Genomic DNA, 19,006 nt, shown 5'->3' on the forward strand with positions numbered 1-19,006 from the left:
TTTTCTCTCAAAGATATTGTGATAAAAAGCCCAGTAGTACAGTAGATTAACTAAAAAGTAAGCATCTTGCTTAGATTCATTTTCACAGCTAACACACACACACACACACACACACACACACACACACACACACACACACACCCTTTCCCAGTGCAAGAGGTCACTGTTCATTTTCTGAAGAGAGATAATTTACAGATACAAGTGAAGAGGCTATAAATCCCTAGCTATGTAAGTGTCCCTAACAACAAAGCAAAGGCATATGGCAATAGTTCCCCCCCCCCCCCAACACTCTTCCCCAGGGATTACTGGTTCAATAGACAGACATTCTTCTACACTGATGATTACTCCCAGTACATCTGAACTAGAGTGAGCTGGGCTGGCAACAGCACTGTCATCTACACACAGAGAGACTTTGTAATAGCCTAACTAGCAGGGTTTGACCAGACAAACCCTCTGGGGTTGCAGCAAGAGGTCAAAGAGCAGAGATAAAAGAGGACCCCGTGTCTCAACCCTCTAACGAGTTTGAAAAAACCTAATCAGGGACCATTTATTATAGCAGCCCACAGGAGACCTCTACATGGCATACTATGTATTTGGAATCCCATCCTAATTAGAGCCCAAAACACATGCTCTCACTTGACCTGATCTCATGGTCTTCTCAGCAGTGAGAAAAAACTACTGAATGTGGCTGGGCCTTTGCCAGGTTAGTGGAGCATATTTATCAACCTGCTCACACTGGTTCATTCCAGCTGGACATAAAACGGACTGCTCTCTCTGAAGCAACTTGGTCAAGACCCAGGTCAGAGCTCGCCAGAATTTCTACCTCTGTGTTAAGGAGAGAGACTGCTCCATGCCTTTCACCCTCATCTTCTGTCTCTCTCTCTTATGGGATCATTCAGCGAATCAGGCAGCAAGTCTGGAGTCAATGTATGCTCAAATAGGGCAGTCTACAGTCTCTGCGGGGGCTTGATGGAATCCAAAGGGGAATCTGTCCAGATTTACTGCTTTCCTCGTGGTCAGTGATTGATTGCACAGCCCACTTCCACCTATGTGATTTTTCTTTCTGACAGTGCCCCTTTAAGGAACTAACTGCCATGGAAGACGCAGACTGAACAATAAGATCTCCAGGACTGCGTGTCTTTGCAGCACTGTCACCTCTCTTCATTTTGCTTGCCTTATAGGGTTTCTCCAAGGACTGAAAACAGAATTCATACTTTTGTGAAAACCTCCATCTGAAATTAAATTTGTGATTCTTCATACTGTGTAACTGTAGCACATTTATATGCAAGGCATTAAAAAAAACTCTTCACTGTTAAAGGCTTATGAAGCCACTGGAGAGTTCTAGAGAGAGATCTTGAAAGACTTCAAGACAAGGAATGAGATACCAAGAGAAATGATTCCCAGATCAGCCATCATTCCCTAGGAGAGGATGCCAGATGGAGAAAGAACGGCTTTATACTGTGAAGAGGGGTAGAGTACACAGGCTTTCACTTACCCCCACATTTTTCCCTACCATGCTCCATTTCACTCTCCCCTCCAAATAAGTTTTGAAAGCCAAGCCTTAGTGGAGTGAGATCAAACTGGGAGGAAGGCCATGAACTAACACAAGAGGCAAGTAATCAGGAGTCAAAAGGAGATAGGGTAAAGAGGAAGACATTAAAAGATGGGGACCAAAACCCAAATTCTCACAAAACCCCAGAATGCAGACTCTGGGGAGAGCTCTGGAGACAGTACAAACAGACAAGAACTTCATTTCAGAATCAGGATTGCTTATCAAATGTATTGTTTGTATGGAGAAGCACCCAGAGGTCCCAAGCAGAGCTCCACTGTGCTGGGCATGGTTCTCACGTTATAAAAAGATCATCCTTGCCCTACAGCTTACAGTCTAGTCACATGAAGAGATGCAGCAAGTGAAGATAAATGAGGAGGAGGAGAGAACAGAGAAGCTATCCTATGTATTTATAATAAGCAGCAGTCTTAATATGTTCACTTCCCAGGCATAATCAACCGGGGATTTCTCTCAGCTGCCTATTTAACTATTTATCGCAATCAACTAGGCCAACAGCCAGAGGAAATGCAGAAATAAAACCTCTCCCATTCAGTTTGATTCCTCTCAGTTAAGGGTAGGGGTTTGTGCAGGTGATTCTGCTTTGAAATTAAAGCCCTCTGTATATTACTTAATATCTCTAATAGCATCTCTATCAGCTGTAGAAAGAATAGGAAACACTGAATTTAGAGACATTCACTTGTTTTTTGCCATGTTCTAACTATAAAGGCTACATTTTAAAATCAACTAAGCAATCAGTCTTTAGTAGGAGCTTGGGCTTTTAGGTGTTTAAGATTAAGAGAGATTGATATAACTGACCAGGTCCATCCCTCCAGTAACTGCTGCTTTTAAGACAATGGGGATATACAATTTGTCCCCCAGTGTATCTTACCTTGAAATTCTAGCCCCATTGAAGTCAATGGGAGTTCTGACACTAACTTCAGTGGGGCCAAGCTTACAACCTGAATGGACAGAATAGTTCTTTTGGCAGATGTGTGTTTGTTGTAAGACCCTAGCAGCCAGCTGACCTTGCAATGATCTTGTATGTGCATGGAGAGAACGTTGCGACGGCAACAGAAGTCCCTGTAGGCTATGCTGAAATATTAAAGTAACAATGTAAAATACATCCCACCAAGTAGCAAAAACGACAAAACAAAGTGGCAAAAATAGTGTTTGTAGGAAGGGTTGGCCTGACAGCTCCAGCCTGAAGACTTCAGTGTAGTCATAGGGGATTTACACAATGGACAGTGGCAGTGATAGCTTTTCACACACTACTTTGTAACAACATACCTCAAACTAGTTCTTCAAAGAGCATTAGCAGAGAATTCAGGTCTGCACCCCCCCAGCTGGACAGACTTTCCCGCAGGGATTACAATTAATGCCACTTATGGTGAGGTGAACAAGAATCCAAGCTGACCTTAGAGTTATTTGTGGCTTTTATATAGCACTTGTCACCATAGTAGCCAAGTGCTGCACAAAATTAATGGCAACAAAGAGATGGTTCTCTCTCTCTGCTCCAGGGCTGGGTGGATAGACCAGCTCAGGGAGGACACAGGATTTCAGTCATCATGGTCCATTAAAACGGGTGGTCTCTCTGTTGACACTGCCCATCGGAGGAGAGGAGGGAGGAAGGGGAGATATTAGTGAAGTTGTGATGTTGACATTTCACATCAGTTATGAAAAAGAGTTGCTGTAATCCAGTGTTGGAGGCATAGTGACCAATTTAAAGAGAAAGTTTCTATTTATACAAACACCCCCCATGAGGATCAAACATGGTGAGGAAAGAATCTAATGCATACTGATTTCGAACAGTATTATTATTTTTAAACTAAAGTTGGAATGTGGCAGCATTCTGAAATTCGAGAGACGCTCCAATGCCTTGTAGCCATAATTGTCATTTCTTAATCTACTGGAGCAAGACAATTGGGACTGTGGGACATTCCAGATTCACACCTCTTGCCTTCATTGCCATGTTTACTTAAATCCTGCAGGAGAAGAGGCTTGCAAACATCTGTGCATGTCTCCTTACTTCAGCTTCCAAATCTGACAGTGCAGTGAATTAAAATAGAATCATATATATAGACTCTCAGACACTGGGCTACTAACGCCGAAATGCTGGCTGTTCCCTCTGGGTGGCGCTGTTGCTGAAATACTGGCTGTTCCCTCTGGGTGGCCTGTGCTGCATGGGGAGTGCAGGGCCCAAACAGCCACTTGCTCCCCCGTGATGGCCCAGAAGTCAGCCGAGTGCCACGGTGGGAGGCGAAGAGGGGCAGGGCAGTTACATACAGCATGACAGCGGTTCCAGGCCCCGCCCCCCTTCGTCTCCCACCATGGCGCTCAACTGACTGCTGCACTGCTAAGCCAGGCTGCCGCATGGGAGCAAGCGGCGCAAGCGACCCTTTGGGCTCCGCACCCCCCCATGCAGGATGGGGAGTGCAAAGTCCAAACGGCCATTTGGGCTCCACGGTCCCCCCGAGTGAGAGGCAGGAGCGGGAGGAGAAGTGAAAGAGAGAGGCAGGAGGCAGAGGAGAGCTGAGAGAGAGGGGGAGACAGTAGGAAGAGGAGAGAGAGAGAGACACGGAGTGAGACACCAGAGGCTCAGGAGAGAAGACCAACGTGGAGGAGAGACCTGAACATCCCATCTTATGACGGGCTAATTGGCTAGCTGCAAAATAATAGTGATAACAATGTTAACTTTCTCTAAAAAATCTTTGTTAACATAACAAAATAATAAGGTACAAAATCAAATAGATACAATGAACTCCTCAGAACATCCAGTGGATTCCCCTCTCACCAGAAAAGCCTTCAACCACTGAGGGGGGGTTGCAAAGAGGATGGAGAGAGGCTGTTCTCAGTGGTGGCAGATGGCAGAACAAGGAGCAATGGTCTTAAGTTGCAGTAGGGGAGGTCTAGGTCGGATATTAGGGAAAAAACTTTCACTAGGAGGGTGGTGAAGCTCTGGAATGGGCTACCTAGGGTTGTGACGGAATCTCCATCCTCAGAGATTTTTAAGGGCCAGCGTGATAAAGCCCTGATTGGAATGATTTTGTTGGTGTCGTTCCAGCTTCGAGCAGGGAGTTGGACTAGATGGCTTCCTGAGGTCTCCTCCAACCCTAATCTTCTATGACAAGATGGTGGACAGAAAATATTTTTGAACTCTAATACTGAGATTGTCATTTCATTAGTATTAGCATTAGTAACAAACTACTGCTTTGCAGATGGTAAATGTTTGGGAATCCCTTGCTCAGAAGGTAATCAGATGGTTTTAAACAGAGATTCTGCTTCTTACCAAAATGTTTATATTCAAGCTATAATGAGATAGTAAAAGCTTTAATAGAAAACCAACACAAAAACATTGCCCTTTATGTACACTGACCCATATTTGGGGTTGAGGACATCATAATAAAAGGCACAGTCTTAAGAAACTCATTAATGCTGTTAGAAAAATCTCAAAATATAAAAACACTGAACAGGAAATGTTAGATATTGCACTCCACAGACTGAGTATATTTATATTTTCATATACCGGTAAATTATATACACAACGAATATACAAATGCATACCCATGAAAAGACAATGATTGTTTTAAACTTTTCTGCTCCCCAAGCTGTAACCATCCTCTCCTCTTTGTTCATTTCCCCCTTTTTTATTTTGCAAACTGAAGCCAGAGTAGCTTTAAATCAAGCAATAAACCTATATGATATTTAGTTATGTACAGTCATCTGGGGTTAATAAAACTTGTTGTATACAAGTTAGCAAGAAAACCATAATTCAGACCTGTGAGCACACTATCATATTAATAGCTTCACTTTACACAGAAAACTGAAATGAAACTAAAAAATAATTAAAAAACAGTTTTAAGCAAAAAGCAAACATTCCTGACTCCACACCTCCCCCTAGTGGAAGATCAGCCTACGTCAAACAAGAGCTTTCTGTTACTGTAAAATTGCAACCTCAGACTTCTTCAGTAAATTCAACAGAAAAATTACAAATTTCTATTGTTAGGGTACTTTGCTTAGCTAACAAGGTATTAGTGCAAAGTTAAATAGCCTGTGTCTCATTTAAGACAATGACAACAACTCTGATTTACTCCAGATAAAAATGTTTTTCTCTGTAATTTGCAAACAGTTCCATTAATTATTTTAAAAGAACATTTGGCAACAAATAGTGTTTACATTTCACCTATTGAAGGTGAATAGGGAAGATCTAAAAATAAACAACTTGGGGCCACCTCACATTCACAGTTGCCATAGCCAGCATTCAGTAACTAAAGGGTTAAACCCAGGTAGCTAGAAATGTTGGCAGGGAGCCAGAAGAACCAATGGGAAGAGAGTGGTGAAAGCTGAATTGAAAGGAAACCTGCCCGCTGTTTTTCTTTTGGGAGAGTTTTAAACCAGGAGCTGGGGGGGAGGGGGAGATTAATTGAAACTGGCAGGGATACCCATGCCCAGAGAAGGAACACACATGCCCAGAAATGGACTGGACCTTGAAGCTACAGCTACCTAGGAGACAGGAAATGTTTTTCGTTAGATGCGATCAGGTTAATTTCTTGGTTTTGTTGTTTGGTTAAACTGCTCTATGCTGAGTCCATGTGCCACACCTCCCCCCAACCCTAAACTGTACTTAAAGCTGAATCCCAGGGAAGCAATTCTCTGTGTTTTGTTTTCTTTGTTGCTCTATAACATCTAGCAATCAAGTCTGCTTTACCAAGTGTATCTTTTTGTTTTGTTAATAAAATCACCTTTTTTAAGACTGATCTGATTTTTGTGTACTGGAAGGTATAGGAGGTCTGTGTATGCATACCTAAGACTGAGAGGCCAGCTATCAGAGATTACAGGTGTTTTCCCCCAAGCTCTCTTGTGGTAAAAGCTTGGGTGCCCCTCTAGAAGAAGTTCCCATGTGATTTCTTCCTGGGTCCAAGAAGGAAGGGCATTTTTCCCACTTGGGTGGTGGCAGCTACTTCCCAAGGTCAGGCAGAAGCCTATAGAGGCAAGGTATTTTTAAGGTTTCTTGTAGGCCCCCACTTTCTGCACTTGAAATGTCAGAATGAGGAACAGCCTTGACACAGGGGGAGAACCAGAAAAGGAAAGCAGCACAGAAGTCAAAGGAGCAGCTAATGGGAAGGAAGGTATGAATAATAGTGCGGAAAGCAGCAGAGAGGTCACGAGAGAGTATGGAGAAGAGGCTCTGTGAGGCAGCCAGGAAGAAATGACAAGAAATGTAGGTGAGAGCAGTTTCGATAGAGTGGAAAGGATGACAGGCAAATGGAGGAGGGTCCGGGATGGAGAGCGACAAGGGAATTTGAGTTAGCATGTTTGACGAGCTCTGGATTATGGGAGGCCATGTGAGAAAAGGTGTAGTGTTTTTTGACAAACAAAATGGTGGCACCCAAAGAGGAAGAGGTAAATCTGTAGGAAAAACTCTGCAGAGTCTGTAAATCACAGATACTAAGATGGAACTGGACAGCGAGGTACTCTCCTAGGGAAGCTGCCTATTCTTTTTCAGGATTATTTTTGCAATACTGATTCCAAAACTCATTAGCCATAAAATCCTGCCTGAAGAGTTGTCTGAAATGGGAACGACTATATGGAATTATACCAGCAACGGGAGACATCTTGCCCAGTCAGAGCGGGCCGTTTTCACTACCAGCTTACGGTGAGACATTTACTGTAAAAAAGAAATCTTTGTGTGATAACGGAAGTGGCACAGGTTGTACAATGAGATCAGCATTAAGGTCTAAGTGGTGTAGTTTTGAATACTAGTATCAATGATAATTATGTTAACACCACAGCCCACAGAAGAGACTCTCTCTCTCTCTCTCGCGCTCTCAAAAGGAACACCTATAATTTTGAAAAGATACTAATACAACATTCATAACCAGTTTATTATTTATAATTGCAAAAGTACTGTATTTGATCAGTATTACAGTCTAATTCCCTGTTCCTTTTCAGAAAGATTCATCCTCTGGCCTGCAATCTCCTGTGTCTGGTCTCTGCTGAAAGGTCTTTTGCATGTGGTGGACTGAGCTAAAGCCAATATGCCATTTCCCAGTCATGAAAAAGGAAATTTTTAAGCACATAAAGAGAAGGAAGAGGCACCGTAATTCAATAATGACATTTTTGAAACTTCACAGCTGATACATAACCAATCTCCAGAGGGAAGGTGTAACCGTCAGGCCTGGCAGAGATGCCTCTAACTTTAATATGCCTAACACTTTCCATTATAAAACCCAGTGCCAAACCAGTTCAAAATTTCAATGTCACATGTCTGTCTTAGGCTGACCTTTTGCCTGTGCAACCTTTTCCCCTCCTCGTTGTATGGCTGCATTATGATACAGTCTTTAATTGCATGATTACATATATTTCCACTCCCCCCCAGGATATCTGGCCCATTCAGTGCACAAAACAGACGATGGGGCTCAGGCAAATAAAGCAGGACTGTGCAGTGAATATAAGTTGTTTACAAGTCCCCTGCCTCACTGGTTGCAGAAACTGGAACGTATGTATGAATGGCACAGGAAACTGCAGAAAGAGAAGCTATGGTTTCTTTTAAGACACTCCAGTACTATCCTACAGAACTGAATACAACCCCTGATTTGCCACAGAATTTTTATCTGATGCTAGGCAAGAGAGCTCCGCTAGGAACATATAGGTTACGTCTACACTCGCAGCTTCTTACGCCAAAAATATGCAAATGAGGCTACGCGTGGAATATCGCTGAGCCTCATATGCATGCCCAATGAGACGCCAGGAAAATGCAATACAGTCTATACAGTCAATACTTTCTAGATAAATATTCTACCAGGGGAAAAAATAATATAAATCTCTATTCCACACAGTAACATCTACATCAGATGTAGAAGCCAGGTGCACACTTTCAATATCAATGTGAAAAGAGTATTTCATGTGTATTGTACCTGAAGTATTTATTCATAATTTAAATTATTTCCCACTCCTGAATTATTAGGTCCGGATGAGCCAAAATCTTATTTCATTGTAACGCTCACAAAGTTGGATAGTAATCTGGATGATGCCAATAGTGAGCTTTTCATCACCAACTCTCAAGGTACCTTTCAAAAGGTGGTCAGTATCATGATCTCCACGTTACTGACGGGGAAACTGAGGCACAGAACAAAAATGTGACTTGTCCAATGGCAGAGCCAATCATGTGAGCAGGCCAATGGCAGAGCCAGGAACTGAACCCAGGTCTCCTGAGTTCTCATTGCCTACCCCAAGATCCTCTGTTTTGCTGTGGCATTTATTTCTGATATTTCTTCTAAGTTCTTGTCTGTTTAGCATGCTTTAAAACCATGAACTTAATTCAGAGTGGTGGTTTTTATCTAGAGTTTTCAAGCAGAGTGTCACTTTCAGAACTTCAAAGGCAGCTTTGAATTTGACTCAATTAATGGATTTATATTAATTTGAAAGTATTAGGAGTTCAGAAATGATAAGCTCTGCAATGCACAAAATCAAGTTATCCAGGTACTACACTGTTAGTGATATTCACCATGTTTGATCCTTTAGCACATTTCCAAAAGCAGAAGAGATTCCCATCTGTTGATCTGCCAGCATGGGGAGTACCTGGAGAGAAAGTCAGGTGCATCCCAAGTACAGATCATAAACTTCAGACATGTCAATTTCTGCACATGCTAAGCTATTTCATTAACTAAAAGTTGTGAAAGTAAGTGTGTATTTTGAGTTCCATTATTTATCTGCAAGTGTACATCCCTGGCTATTGCACAGGGGCAATACGAGAGAATGTGGGGCTTCTGTGTTTTGTCAAATTGGCAGGTATGATTTCATATTATATATATATAATTATATTTAATCAAACTATTTCTTCTCCTTCAAAGACCAGTTCTCTGCAAGTCCAAAATACAGTGAACTATCAAGATAGCTGTGTGTTAAATGCTGACAGACAATTTAGCTGCACAAAAACAACAAATTGCTTGAGACTATTTCAACACCCAAGTCTAAAAAACAAATTATATTCTAAGATGTTAACACTAGCTGTGGAAACTTTATAGAGGTCATCACGTGTGAATCAAATCTCTGCATGCTGTAAAAGTAAAAGTTTTAAGCCATTCATAGGGAATGTTACAGTACCAATTAGCATACAAGTAGATTAAAATTACAGCTTTAAGACTTTTTTACATTACATGCTGCCTATATTCCCGTTAAATTTTATCTGCAATAGTTAGCTCCTACTATCCTGTATTATTACATTGTTAGAACATTGAATCCTGGTGTGTTGACCTCTGATAAACCTGTTTCATTGATTCTTTTAAACACAATGAAGTAACTTGCTTTGTCTCAGTAATGGGGAATTCATTGAGACAGAATGAATTTCAGATACAGCACTGATGGCTCTATCAGGTGTTCTGACTAGCTGTATATAACAGAAGCAAAATTTATCTAATGATAATTCACAGGACTTAAGATATCCAGATACATAATTTATTCTAAAGAAACATTGTTGTGACAAACCAATACCCAAAGCATATAAATAAAATTAGGCTCCAATTTACAGCAAAGCCATTTAGCAGAGGTTAGCCTATGGTTAGTGTTTTCCTGAAGCGGAGACTTAATGAATATCAGGTCCCTACATGTGACATTTGCAAACCCCTTAATGTTAGTTAAGGATGCTAAATAATCTAGGAATTATCAGTTTCCCTGAATCTAAAGACTTAATATAGTTATTTCTCTCTCTACATTTTTGGGTGCTTTTTTTTTATTGGATTGGCATCCTCGTGAAAAAAGAATGCCGAGAGCGCCCTAAATTGAGGATTCTAGCTGTGATGATCGTGGTATAAATGTCCACCTTACTAGATGTGACTGCATCAGATCAGAGTGAAACTCTCCTACGCTACAATGTCTGTACAAGCTGCCTCCACCCTGCACTACTATGTTCCTCTTTTAGCATCAATTGCAGAGGACTTAGTTGTCATATATTAACCTTAATCTACAGTGTCAACGTGCTTTGCTAACATCAGTGAAACCCCTACCTCAATTGTGTGTGGTAATTCACAGGGCTCAACCACTCGCCAGCACCACTCTGCGCATGTGCAAGACCCACACTGTGCGTGCGCGAACCGCCAGTGAAAGGGGCGACCGGCTGAAATCTACTCGTCCATGGCGAGTAGATAAGCGGATTTGTCGAGCCCTGGAAATTCAATCTCAGACCCATTCAGTAGATGGGGAAATGAGAGGTGAAGTAATTTGCTCAAGGTGACAGGAAATCAGACAACAAAAACAAATCCTCTGCTCTAACCACTAACACACACTTCCACAAACTATCAGAAGGGCTAGGAATTGAGGGAACACTTCAGCTTTTATATCCACTGCTACCCTCACAATCCACAAGAGAAGTTAGTCACTTAGAAAATGATCTCCACGAGTCCATTTTGAGTAAGCACAGCTCAAGGAGTGAATCTACCCAACAAGCTGCTTCTTCATAATCAAATGTGTGCTCCATATTCATTGTAACATTACTGGGCATATACTGTATCTACTGCATTTGGAAACATTCAGGCTCCCATTTAAAGCTTTTCTATCCTACTCTAAACTGCCATTGATATATGAGCCAGAGGGTGCGTCAAGCGTTGTTGTAGGTCTCAAAATGTATTTAAAGTTACTCCCGAAACCTATCAGCCATGACTAGACTAACAGCAGAGCCCAAACTTTCTTTTCTAAATAACCTTTTCCATGACAAAAGGAAATAAACTGGAGTTATGTTCCATAAGATCAACAATACACACTGGGAAAAGTGGCTTCTCCAATATAGTATTATCAGTTACCGTCAAATGATTTGATTGGAATGCTTGAGGAAAGGAAATTTGAAAGATGGGAGCCTGTCTATTTCAATTCAAAACCAGGAAAGCATTTTAGAAAATATCTGATTAATTTAAAATGCAGCAGGGAGATTAAAATCCCATCTCAGCAGGCTGATATTAACTCCATCCGGATTCAAGGCGCAGGGCTCCCTTTATTCTACCACCATTTACTTGAGAAAATAAATAACACAGAGAGTAATGTATCTTGATGTGGCAACAAAGGAATTGATTTTCAGAGCAACTCACCCCACAGGGGATAAAGGACAAAATAATGAATGGTTTTAACTACTACCATGTCAGTTCCCGAATAATGGTTGTGTCAGAGCACTGCTCTGAAGTGCTCACTAACTCTAAAGAGACTGCAAAAGTGACAAGGAGTCCTGTGGCACCTTACAGACTAACAGACGTATTGGAGCATAAGCTTTCGTGGGCAAAGACCCACTTTGTCAGATGCATGTGGTGGAAATTTCCAGAGGGAGGTATAAATATGCAGGCTAGAGATAACAAGGTTAATTCAGGCAGGGAGGGTGAGGCCCACTTCTAGCAGCTGATGTGGAGGTGTGAACACCAAGAGAGGAGAAACTGCTCTTGTACTTGGCTAGCCATTCACAGTCTTTGTTTAATCCTGAACTGGTGTCGTCAAATTTGCAGATGAATTCTAATTCTAAAGAGACTGGTGGCAAGAGTTATGGATTTCTAACCTGATTCCTGCAGAACACCCCAACCCCACAACCTGCTCCAGACCATTTATACTCTCAGGCCATGTCTATACTAGGAGATTAGTCCAAATTTACCAAGTTTGACTTCTGGCCACCCAATCTTACAAATTTGACGTTCCACATATTCACGACGAGGAAGAACTGAATGTGGTCTGAGGCAGGCTCTGGTAACATGGATGCCTTCCCTCGGACTCAGAGCTGCGGGAGGCTTCCCAAAGGCCAATAAGTTCGAATTAGCAGCACTGGAGCATCCACACCAACATTATTTCGGACTTACAACTTTGGAAATAGAGTTATTCCTCATGAAAAGCAGGACTAGAGCTTGAATTCCGCAGCCCCTTGTTCCAGAATAACGGGTGTAATAGTATGATGCATGGTTTACAAATTTGATCTTGGGGGGCTAATTTCGGTCAGGCCTCACAGAATGCTAATCACTTCCACTTTAGATTGAACTGTGTGTAAAAGAGATACGGTTTAATCTCAACCTTCAAGTCTTCTGCTATCAAAGACCCATGGGACAGGTTAGCTCTGACAGGCAGATAATTCAAAACACAATGCTTTTGGTAAATCTTTCATTAAAAGGGATCTAAAAGCAGGTTGGAAGATGATGGCTCCAAGTTTCTTACTGCTCCTGTCTTGTAACACACATTTGCAAAGACGGGGCAAACTTTCCATTTTGCATCAAAATGAGAAACCCATTACAACACCAGCAGGGAGAAGTCTCTGGATCTAATGCCCCGTGGTAACAGTATTCTATGCAGCATTATCTAGGACCAAGTCCCATGCACACCGTATGTAAAAGTAGCTAATTTATAACCAATTTTTAAATTGTTCCACAAATGTGATTCACAGTCAGGAAAGGAAGTTTAATAGCAGATTTCTACCTAGCACAAAGCCAATCTTCGGATCTCAACTCAGCATAATTAATAAATACTAATAATTAGGTCTTATGTTGAACTTTTCATAAATTGATTTCAAAAGGGAGACCTCATTTTACAGATAGGGGAAACTGAGGCACAGAAAGGCTGCACCAAAGGTCCCACAGCAAGCCAGTAACAGAGATGAGAATGGAACCCAGGCTCCCTGAGTTCCCAGCACACAATACTACTTTCAGAAGGTATTAGTAGACCTCTTCCCCATAGGACGCACAGCGCAGAGATTCATCTGGCGGCAGCAGCTGGATTCTTTGAGCAGCAAGTGGGGCTGTGGCAGGCAGGGAGCCTGTCCAAGGGTCCTAGTGGGCTGCTGGCTGAGAGCCACCAAGAGAAAGTGCCTTCTGGTCAGAGCCTGCACCTAGCACCCCAGCCCTTCCCACACCCCAACTCCCTGCCTCAGGTCACAAGCCCCTCCCACCCTAACTCCCACTCAGACCCCGCAGTTCCTTCCGCACCTCCTGCCTTGAGCCCTTCCCACTCCCCAGATTCCCAGGCCCCAGCCTGAAGCCCCCTACTGTATCCCATCTGATCCCCGGCTCTGCCTGCGCTGCCCCTTTGAAGTGCTGGAGCGGCACTTCAAAGAGGGAGTGCAGCATTAATGTCTGCGATTAACGCATCAATTTTTTTAACACATTAATCCTGTCCTGTGTTAATCGGAGGCATTAACACAGGTCAATTGACAGCCCCATTGAATAGGGGCATTTGTGGGCTAGCCTGGAAATTTAACCACCATGTATAACATTATTTCTATGGTCCAAGTTCCAAACAACTGACTTACAAATAAACTTTTGGAACACAACCTGTTTGAAAGCTGGGGACTGCCTATAATACTATTGTAAGCACATCCTTAAACAAACCTTTCCTTGGGCGGGGTTTTTGAAGTTCTGTAGCCATCGGGAAGGGGGAAGCCTGAAATGATACAAAAGAACAGTGTTAATATGGCAAGGTGTCTTCAAGGAATTCCCCCACAAAACTTCCCAAAAGGACAACTGCCAAATGTCAAAGCACAAAGCAAAAATAGCAGCATCTCTGCTAAAGAATCAACTGTACCAGTTGGCTAACATCAATTTAGTTAAAACCATGAGGCGTCCTGTGGCACCTCTGAGCCTAACAGATTTATTTGGGCATCAGCTTTCATTTAAAAAAAAAAAAAAAAAAAAAGAGTTTTACCAAACCCACGAAAGCTTATGCCCGAATAAATTGGCTAGTCTCTAAAGGTACGTCTACACTTGTACCCTAGTTCAAACTAGAGATGCAAATGTAGGCAACCGAAATTGCTAATGAAGCGGAGATTTAAATATCCCGCGCTTCATTAGCATGATCTCCCTGGTGCATTACTCCTCTGAACAGATGTTCTGAAAGTGAAAGTGCACGCCGGGACGCGTTAGTTTGAACCAAACCCCTTGGTTTCTCATTTTTTGAGGAGTAACATTAGTTCGAACCAAGGGGTTTGGTTCGAACTAACACATCCCGACAGGCACTTTCACTTTCAAAACAGCTGTTCTGGGGAGTAACCTGCCGGCGATCATGCTAATGAAGCGTGGGATATTTAAATCCCTGCTTCATTAGCAATTTTGGTTGCCTACATTTGCATCCCTAGTTCGAAGTAGGATGCAAGTGTAGACGTACCCCAAGGTGCCACAAGGCTCTTTGTTGTTTTTGCTGATTCAGATTAACACAGCTGCCCTGCTTAGACTGATCAATTTAGTTAGTGCACCTACGTTTATAAAGTTTGGGGTAGTGAGAATTACATGTGGTACATTTTGCTTATTGAAAATACAACCATATAAAAAGCTCTTTAAAATCAAAGAGGGAATGACAGAAGCCCATTACACGAGAACAACCGCTACCTACAAAGCTAATTACACCACTGTGGGTCTAAATTGGTTAGTGAGGCAAAATTCTTCCATTGGCCTAGCCATGTCTACACAGGGGGTCAGGTGCATTTAACTGCAGTGCTCAGAGGAGTGAATTGTTCAGAGTCCTGTGCACCACAGCTATGTCAGCCTAGCTTGTTCGGAAAAGAGAAAGGAAGGTTCTCTGTAGTAGTGAGTAATCCCATGGAACTTGCGGGAACTACGTGGATGAGCACGGGTTTGCAGGACTGGGCCCGAAGGAAAGGAGACCTAACCAATTCTGAGAAGCATTTGATAACAGCATTTGAATACATCACTGGTAAGGTCTGGTGCTGCAATAGGGTGGTCTCATTCTTGTACCCTAGCATGACACCTTTTCTGAATTGAGGACATGTCAGATCTGTTGTGCAGGGTGAGGTGATCTAGTAACCCCTTTTCTATTCTTGGCACTGGCAGACAGAGGATACATTCTTAGCATCCCTGACCAGTAAGACTTCCACTCCCACTCCACAAGCTAGTTGTGAAACTGCTGAGCTGTAGTGAAGATGAGATCTTTTCTATGTTGAGAGAATATACACTAGGATCACAGCAATGCACTGGGACAGATCAAAGAGACACCTAGCCCAGACTTCCTCCTCTGACTGTGCCAAATGGTAAGTGCTTCAGAAATGCCAGAGCCCTGCACACAAGACAGTATATCAGCATTTATTTCCCTACACACCAACATCTCGAGCAGAAGTAGAACTGCTGCTTGTAACACACCTGACATGTTGACAACAAAGAGGAAAGAATTATTCTAACAAAGATCATCAAACTCTTTTTATTGTTTTGACATATGGCTCCCTGCATGAAGCCAAAACAGGTGCTTAGGAAGTTAAGGCAGGCATTCACAAAAGGGAAACAGCCTTTAGACAAAAAAAAGCAGGAGTGACTCAAAGTAGGTTTCTACTCTCAAAACACTGAATAGATCACTTCCTGTGTGCAGTGAGGATCAGAACTGTGTTTTTAGTAACCAGTTAGGTGTGACTACAAGCCAATACAACTGAGCTAGAGTCTATTCCATCTCATACAGCACCAAGAGTCAAAGTTAAAGACCAGCCTTCTGTTTAAAGTAGGGTTGTTAAATTTAGATTAATTGAATAGTCAATGGAAATGCCATCCACTATTTGATTAGTTAGTCTAGAAGGGCGCCTCCGCCTTTGAACTGTAACAAGAGCCCTGCCTCCCTGCAGCGCCTGAGCCTCTGAAATGTACAAGAGGCCCAGTGAGGCTCTTATACTTTTCAAAAAAGAAGCCCTACAGGGAACTGGGACCAGCCGAGGATTCCCCACTGGCCCCGTGTCTCCTGCAGCGCCTGAGCTTTTGACATGTACAACCACCATGTATAACATTATTTCTATGGCCCAAGTTCCAAACAGCCGACTTACAAATGAACTCTTGGAACACAACCTGTTCGTAAGCTGGGGGCTCTTGTACATTTCAAAAGCAGAATCGCAGCAGAAGCAGAACAAGTGGAGACTGTTTCAGTCCCTGCTCGCGCCATCTCCCCCATGCCTCTACCTCCCCTGCCCCCTGCAGAGACAGTGCTGGGGGGAACCAGCTTTTAAGCAGGCTCCCCCCCAGCATCAACTCCTGCTCTCCTCACTTGCTGCCTCTGATAGAGGCATCAAGGGGGGGAAGCAACTAGTCGCACCACTAGTCAACTATCCAATAAGCTTATGTTTGTCGGCTAGTCGCTTACATCCCTAATTTAAAGCTCTATCCTAGGATCTCTATAACCTGCCTGGTGACTTTGATTGCTGTGAAGTTGATTAAGCGACGAGGAGTCCTGTGGCACCTTATAGACTAACTGAAGTGTAGGAGCATAAGCTTTCGTGGGCAAAAAGTTAGTCTATAAGGTGCCACAGGACTCCTCGTCGCTTTTGCAGATTCAGACTAACACGGCTACTCCTCTGATACATGAAGTTGATTGTGTCTCATGAGGTCTCAGGGTTCTGTTAGTGACTGAATTTGGGAACCATATGATCAAGTGATTCTCAAGATATAGCCATGGGGGGGGGGGGAGAAATACTTTTCTTAAAGTTGATGCATTCTGGCAATCTGAAGTATTGTTATAGCCGTGTTGGTTATTAAAGAGACAAGGTAGGTGAGTTAATAAATTACTGGACCAACTTCAGTTGATGACAAACATTTTCAGTTGATGACTGACTCTTCTTCATTCTCACATGGCTTTTTGAACAACTCTGGAAGAACAGCTGCCATACACTTCAAACCAGGGCTGAGATCACACATCCTCCCTCCCTCCCCTACAGTGCCTGGCATCCACCAGCCTTTTGGTAGAAATCAAATTATAATACTATTTGAAAAAGTCTGCTTCTCCAAATAGGTGTGTAACATGCAGTTTGAAGGCAAGAATTAACAGAATGCGTAGCCTTCTAAGATTCATACCACCTGGACAGCTAGTAATTCTTTGTCCTAACCCACTCAGCCAGTGTCAGCTTGAGTCCAGTTTTGGAAATAAATCTGGACATGCTCACAGCCATATTGCTTAAAATCTGTGCATTGATGTTACTTGAAAGTGTGGACTAGGCCTCAACTTAGGACTAATTCTTGCCACTTACAACAATGGAGGACGTGGCAGGTCTTTTGAAAATCTCCCTGTGGCATGCCAGTGCCTCGCTGTGAACATTTTCTATAATCACATCTGTCTTGGCCAGGTCTACAAATTGTTAATCGGGGACTCAGAAAAGAGTGAAGCAGAAGTATGGATATAAAAGAAGAAAAACAGCCTCGCCTCCCCCCACCTGAACTAGCAACTCCTTTCATTTCCATAGCTCAGACATGTGACAAAATCCATGTGCCACTCTTTCCTATTGGGCATTTTCTTATAGACTCCAAAAGGAGGGTGAAGAAAGTGATCTACTGTGCCATGCCCTGCCACTTCCCAGGACCCACTACAAGATCATTCCCTACAGTATATTCTCTATTAGTCTGGGAGACAACGCTTAACATGTCTGAATCTTATGTTAATATTTCATATTACTCCCCCCAGATGTCACTGCACAGAATTAGCCATACCACATAACACTGGCTGATTCCAACCAAGACGGATACATCCCTGGGCTTCAGCACGCTTATTGGAAGAGCCAATTCATTTAGACTGGACTATGGCCATTCTTCCCTGTGGCACAGGAAGCAATGCAGTGGAGAATAGGCAACGCTGCTGACGCTCTACAGCCCCTGTGAGGTAATAGAAACTCAGAGCTCCCAGGATGCACCAGGCTTGTCAGGTACTATTAAGAGACCTTTTCCACCTCCCTTAGAGCATGGTTGACAGACTAAGTCTTAGATTCAGTGAGGGGACTAATTATGGTGATTACATTTCTGTTTTAATCAGTTCATAAATCTCTTTCAGGTCTCCAATGATTAAAACATACGATGAAAACATATGATGATTATACTGCCAGCAGAGGAGGACAGAAGTGGACTACCTGCTGGGCAGCAAGGCACAGGAAAACTCTCTAGATGAAAAAGAAAACCCTTGCCCCTGTTGAAAGTAAGAGTGAGGTTGAATGCCTATTACACTATAAATACAGGATGGCCCTCCCTGGTCTGGCACTCTCCTGACCTGACAGGTCCTGAACGAGGGAGTTTGCCATAGCAGTGGAAGCCCCCTTGCCAGCAGCTCCCTAGCTCACTACCCCTCAGTGCCCCCAGCTCCACTTCCACCCTAGCTGGCCCCGACTCCGGCCCCTACCACCACCAGTCCCAGCTGGGATGCCGTCAGCCCCTTGCCCAGGCCAGGCTGCCTCTGACTTCCAACCAACCTCGCTGCTGTCTCTGCTGCCAGTGGTCCTCTGTCCTGGGGCTGCCAGGTCACAGGCTTTAGCTCCGGTTGGGCTGCTGGAGGCCTTGGCCTCATGCGGCTGTGGGCTGCTGGCAGCTCCAGTCCTGGCTCCTCAGTGCCGCAGGCTGCCAAGGGCTGGAGTCCCTGCCCCCTACCGCTGGCCCTTCTGGATCCAGGCTCCCTGGTCCAGGAACATCCGTGGTACTGCTGGACCACGGATGTTGCCAGACCAGAGAGTGCTGTTTTGGGGAGATGCAACTTGTATTACTG

General features: G+C 43.3%; 1 protein-coding gene across 1 annotated transcript in view; it reads right to left on the reverse strand.

Moving 5' to 3' along the window:
* BBS4 (Bardet-Biedl syndrome 4) overlaps positions 1-19,006 on the reverse strand; it is a 48,339-nt gene that overhangs the window by 26,806 nt on the left and 2,527 nt on the right. Inside the window, exon 2 of the mRNA XM_006122183.5 lies at positions 13,891-13,942. Within this exon, the coding sequence (XP_006122245.2) occupies positions 13,891-13,927 (37 nt within the window). The 5' untranslated portion in view covers positions 13,928-13,942. The remainder of the gene's footprint in view (positions 1-13,890; positions 13,943-19,006) is intronic.

This window comes from Pelodiscus sinensis, chromosome 14 (genome assembly GCF_052426305.1).
Source record: "Pelodiscus sinensis isolate ZL-2025 chromosome 14, ASM5242630v1, whole genome shotgun sequence".
NCBI lineage: Eukaryota > Metazoa > Chordata > Testudines > Trionychidae > Pelodiscus > Pelodiscus sinensis.